The 6000-nt window shown below is 49.9% G+C and overlaps 1 protein-coding gene across 3 annotated transcripts in view; it reads left to right on the top strand.

Moving 5' to 3' along the window:
• The first annotated feature begins 955 nt into the window (after nucleotides 1–955).
• The window catches only part of ADAMTS19 (ADAM metallopeptidase with thrombospondin type 1 motif 19), a 150857-nt gene continuing 145812 nt past the window's right edge, over nucleotides 956–6000 (top strand). For 2 of the 3 annotated variants that reach the window (XM_055699672.1, XM_055699673.1), the window contains exons 1-2: nucleotides 1150–1362; nucleotides 2361–2971. In XM_055699672.1, the coding sequence (XP_055555647.1) occupies nucleotides 1284–1362; nucleotides 2361–2971 (690 nt within the window). In that variant the 5' untranslated portion in view covers nucleotides 1150–1283. Of the gene's footprint in view, nucleotides 1363–2360; nucleotides 2972–6000 lie in introns of all 3 variants that reach the window. The other variant, XM_055699674.1, reaches the window with a different exon arrangement.

The following is a 6000-nucleotide window of genomic DNA, read 5'->3' as shown; positions in this document are numbered from 1 at the left end:
CAAAAAAACCCCAACAAACAACAAAACCCCAAACAAAACCACTGCCAACCCCCCCACTTTATGGTTACTTTTTTCCCTATAAAACCAACAAACTAATCGGAATTACTGTTTGGAGGTAGTTGGGAATACGTACCCACACAGCATAGGTTTAAGGAGCTATTGAACACAGCTTAGCGCAAACCCCAGCTGCGTTTGGTTTCTGTGGAGTCTAAACGTCCTCCCTTTTCTGAGCCTTAATGTGTGATTTTTGTTTGTTTGTTTTGCTTTTCATCTCATACAACTGATTTCTAGAAAGAATTCTTGCAGCTTCGTAGCTTACCCTTCACGGCACAGCTGGCTTTCCTCTCCACACTGCATTGCTCGGCTTTCCCCTAAGGCACGGTGGTCACCTTTGACACCACCAACGGTAGGTAAGCTGCAGTAGTTATGGTGAGGAACCAGGCTTTCAGAGGGAGCTGTTTATCTGTTGCTTCTGCCGTTTATGCTGACGTTAGATGTGCATTTAAAGCTTTTGCTCGACTCCTCGTTTACACACTCCTCCGCTGACAAGGGCTGGGGTGGGAAGTGACGGGCTTCCACGGGCAGCTGCGTGGCGGGGGCAAAGGGAGCCGGGAGCCGAGCTGCAGCGAGCCGAGCCGGAGCGGCCAGCCCCGCCGCTCCCCAGGGCTGCGCCGGGGGGCTGCGCAGGACGCGCTGCCGCGGGCCGAGGGGCGCCTTTCCCGCTGTCGGGGCGCACGGCGCGTGCCTCTGCGCGGCCGGCGGCGGGCGGGGTGCGAAGCGCGGGGTGCCGCGCGCCCGCGCAAGGTGCCCGCGCGTGGCGGGCTGCGCGCGGAGCCGCCCGGGCGCCGGCCTGCGGCGCGGCGGCGGGGCCGGGCGGGGGGGGCGCAGGGGGGCCGCGCCGGGTGCCCGCCCGGGCGGGGCGGGGCGGGGCCGGACGGGACGGGGCCCGGCGCGTCCCGCCCCGTGGGGGCGAGCGGCGGGCGGGGGCAGCGCGGTCGCCGCCGCCGGGGCGCAGCTGCCCGCCCGCCGCCGGGCGCTGTGTGCGCGCACTGGCCGCGCTCCTGCCTGCCTGCGCGCGCACGCACCCCACACCCCCTCGCCGCGCGCTGCGCATCCAGCGGTGCCGGTGCTGCCCGCCCCGCCGGGACGCGCGCGTCGCCCTCGCCCGCAGCTGCTCCGCGGGCGCCCAGGTCCCTGCGCGCTCCCCGCCCGGCAACGGCCCGGTCCGGCACGGCCCCCCGTGTCCTGCCCGCCGGCGTGCCGCGGGCGCGGAGCCGGTGGGGATGGGCGGGAGGATGCGCCTGAGCCGAGTCTGCTGCGTGTTCTACCAGCTGTGCGTGCTGTCAAGCGGGCTCGCCGCAGGTAGGTGCGCGCCTTCCGCGGGAGCGGGCCGAGCCTCGGGCGGCCTCCGTGCCCCGGCGGCTGCTGGTGGCCGGTACCTGCGGGTTGCTGAGCGCCTTGACGGCAGTGCCCACCCCTGTAACCGGCGGGTGATCAGATAATGCGTGCCCCCGCCGTCAGGGTGCGTGACAATGCGCTCGTCTGTACGGGATACTGATTTGACGTGCAGGGCTGTCATCTCAGCGGTGCCATTCCTGGCGTGTGTAGGCTGAATGTGTAAATGTAACCGTCTTCTGTCTCAGGCTGGTGCAGATTGTGTGTAGTCATATGTTTATAAACATAACGCTGGTACACTGGGAACTCTCGTTACATTGTGGTGTGGTGTGTGTGACACACATACATAGCTAATCGGTGATTATAATTTAGTTTGATTATAACGATGACACAGCATGTGCATGCCTCTGCCACTTTTACATGCACTCGCCAGACGTGCGGCCATGGAGCCTGTGTGCATTTGGCTGCGTGTTTGAAATTATAGTGGGTCTTGCAAGACATGCTGAGAATGGGGTTGAAATTGTCACACTTTTTTGTTCAGGTTTTCCCTGCTAAAGTAACAGGGTTTTTTGAGCTGTATGAAAAAGTTGCCACTTTGTCTAAATGATGAAAGGTTTGTGCAGTGCTCCATGTGTGGAGGTGGTGGTCATGAAGAAGAACATCCCCGGCTAATGGTACAAACACAGCTTCTGTCCGGCTTGACCTCCCGCTCTTTCTCAGAGTTTATCACGGCCCTGGCATGTCACAGACCCCTGAACAGGCACAGAGACATCTAGCGGCTGGCCCATCTGCCATGTGTAAGGACAGGGTGAAAGGGCCAAATGGAGCCCGGTGTGTTTTGGGTGGCATGCTTGGTGGGCTGGGACCCAGGAGTGTGTCGTGAGAGGACAAGGGTAGGTTTTTGGCAGGCACTGTGTGCTGCTGGGTGCTCTGCTTGCTTAAAGCATCTGCTGGTCTTCCCACAGGTTTCCATGCTTCAGAAGAAACTGAGGAGTGGGAGATCGTCTTCCCCGCGCTGTGGAGCAGGGGCCAGCAGGAGCCGGCGGGTGGCAGTGGTGGTGGTGGGGGCTGCAGTGCCGACCCCAGCTGTGGGAACCGGAGCAGCACCCTCGGCGCCTTTGTCACACCTAGCCCAGTGGCCGGCAGCTCCCGGGAGGTGCGTTCAGTGTCCTCCTCGGTGGATGGGCAGGCACAGGCAGTAGGGGAGGCAGCAGAGGAAGAGGACACTGAAGATGAGTATGAGTCTCAGGAGTTTTACCACTGGTCCCCCCTGCCCCAGGGGTCTGGTGCTGCCTCTCAGTTGCCCCTACCACCGTCCCCCCCGCCACCAACTCCAGCAGAGGACGGAGATGAGGTGCTGCTGAGGATCCCAGCTTTTGCTCGGGAGCTCTACCTGCTGCTCAAGAGGGACAGCCGCTTCCTGGCTCCTGGCTTTGCCGTGGAGGAGCGACTTGGGGGTGAAGGCAAAAGCCTACCCAGTGCTGCACAGTCGCAACCTGAGAGAGCTTGTTACTACAGTGGTGCTGTCCTCCGCTACCCGGGCTCCTTCGCCTCCTTCAGTACCTGTGGTGGATTGGTAAGATGACCTTGCATGCAGGGGTAGCACCAAGGTCTCCATACAAGTGTCTGCTTTATCTGCTGCTTTTCAGTCCCATCCCTTTCCTGAGATCTTCTTTTTTCCATACCCTCTTGGGTTCTACCTTTATATGTGCCCTTATTTTTAACCATTTTGCCGTTCATGCTTTTATTAACTGACTCATAATTTTTCTCAAATCCTACTTCTGCCTTTATACCATAAAGTTTTCATGTTCTTTGTCCCATTTCCAGTTACACCTCCATCTCTGCCCCATGCCTTTCTTTTTTGGATCTCCTTTTTATTCTTATGCCATTCTTTCTTCCACTTTTCTCATCTCCATCCCTAATTTTATCGTGGTCTTCAGTGTATGCCTGTAATTAGTACCTCCATGTGCACTCTCCTTCCTTTTCCCTATATCATCATCTCTTCTCCAGCCCATCTGCAATCCATTTGTTTTTCATTCCCATCCTATGTTCTAACGTTACCTTTCTCATCTGTGTTATCTTTCACATCTCAGATTTCAGACTGTTCTGTCTTTCCTGCTTCTATCAATATTTTACATCTGCTTTCTCATGTTCATTGTTCCTTTTCTTTCATTCTTCTCATCCCTTTGGCCTCTGTTCTCTACCTCACAACTTCCCATGTGTAGTACCTGTAGCTGGATTTGGGACTCCATACCCTTCTTTCCTTTCAGTTCCTCTACAGAAGTACGCAATGAGTATATTCTCAGCAGAAATGTTAATACAGTCAGACCTTTTGAATGATTGTTGCTTCTGTGGCATACCTCCCTTATTTAAAACAAATTTCACCCGCTATAATTTCTATTGGATCACTTGTGATTTTTACCAGATAAAGACCAGAACTGGGCACACTGACAGCAGCAGTGGTGATCCAGTGAGCTGCAATCCCAAGATACTTGGGGGTGGATGGAAAGAGTAGAAACCACCTGGGATGATGTAGAATGCTGGCAGGATTTTAAATGAAAACAATTGTTACTACTATTATTCTCATTTCGGGCTTTATATAGTATCATAAATGCACACGCCTGCAGCACTTTACAGAATATAGAATACAAACAGTAATGGCACTAGGGAGAGTTAACATCATCAGGACCCTGCATTTTTTGGGTGGCTAGATGGGTGTAAATCACCACAATCATAATAGATGTTTTCTTGTATTTCTTTCTGAATTTGAACATCTAACTTCTTCCGTTGTTGATTCTTGAAGATATGCCTGCCTGGTTTTTATTTGTATGGTCATGAAGTGAAACCAGGTAAAATGTGGAAATTTTGACTGCTTATTCCTTTGCCTGTTTGGACTTATTCAAAATTCAAAACCCAAACTGAATGTATGGGAATTTACACTAAATAAAATATTTCCTCACACTCCTGCAAAGTGAAACTGCCAGGTTTCACACAACTTTTAAGTGGTTGGCATCTAATTATTGACATTATGTCAGATTTTTCAAAGCATGGTAGCAGAATTAATTGTGGAGCGAAATGTTGGAAATCAACTGAAGGTGGTTTGAAAGCAATCAGGTAGAGGATTTTTGTGTTCTGGAAAAGCATTTGACTTCTGTACTCCCTGCTCTTGTTAGAATTTTGCCTCTTGCTACATTGTGTATGGGTGAAATTTGGATAGAGAAAATCTATGCAAAGAAATCGGTAGAGAAAATGATCACAAATGTCTGCTCAAAAGTGATGTACATTATTACATTTCTGTAATTCCTTTGACTTGATTTATAAATTGAAATTCACTGTTTAAATAGACACCAGTTCTGTAGGTGCCCTATTAGTAATTTTTGATTAAATCAGACTTTTCCTAGGAGTACCAGCTTACTCCCAGTCTATTGGGCATCTAAGCATGTGCGCGCCCAGATCGTGTGCCTCAAGGCTGCAGTTGAAACAGAAACTATTCTGTGTATCTCAAATAAAATTGGAAACTGTTGCAGATGTTGATTGGTGGTGTCATGATCCTCGACTGCATAGTCTTGTTTGCAGTGAAATAGTTAGGCAGCTGTTCTCCTTGAGAGTGTTGCTGCATCAGGCCATAGTGAAAAAAAATTGCAGAGTGCTATTATGTCACATTTGTCATAACAAATCTTAGGGTTTTTTTATTCTTTATTCAGTCATTGCCTGGGCTTTATTACATATGTAAGTTGCTCTGTTTCCAAGAGTCTTGAAAAAACATTGTACATACATTGCATATTCCACCCAGTTTCCTCTAGGCCTTGCCCTGCAGAAAAAGCCAAGCAATATTTCAAAGTACATTTTCTCTTTTAAGATGTAAAAATCCATTGAAACTTAAACCTACAAATATTGTGTTATAGTTACTGCAATTGATATATATATATATTATTTTAAATATAAAGAAATTTTGGAGAAAATAAGGTATGAAAGCCTTAGATAACACTCTCGTTTCAAAGCCTTGCAGACTTTTGGTTAGTATTCCTAGGCTACACACACCTTGAAAAGCCAAACAAGTGGGCTAGAAGTCCCTTAATGTGCAGCTTAGTTTCCACTCAGCAATTTTTCTGAGTGTGAAATACAGTATCTCTAAGAGCAAAACTTCTACCATTCAGCTCTTTAGACAGTAGCCTTTTTGAGAATCTTTTTATTCACTGAAGAAAAGTTTGACAGACAACAGTGATTTTGCTACACAGGAGGAAGCATAAAGAAGTGTAAAGCCCAATGGAAAAGGTTTGACGGTCGTAAGCAGGGGAGGGTCACACATGGCAGTACAGATGTGTGGCTGATGCTGTAGGGCTAGTTTGTGAAAAGATACTAGATCTTCAACAAAACGAAAAAAAGGCCTTGCATGCAATTGTTGTGCCATCCAAGTTAGGATGTTTGTGTTAGTTCCAACATCTCAAGGCAAGGAGAGACCTGAAATGCCAGTGACATTCAGGAAATTTAAAAAAATGTCTATATGGAAGTCTTAACTGCTCCTTCTATAGGCAGGAAAAAGAATATTGTTGCAGATGTTAGGCACCTCATTGCCTTGAAATGGGATTTAGATGTTTTTTTAAT

This window comes from Falco cherrug, chromosome Z (assembly GCF_023634085.1).
Source record: "Falco cherrug isolate bFalChe1 chromosome Z, bFalChe1.pri, whole genome shotgun sequence".
NCBI lineage: Eukaryota > Metazoa > Chordata > Aves > Falconiformes > Falconidae > Falco > Falco cherrug.
This window is presented reverse-complemented; position numbering and strand designations above follow the sequence as displayed.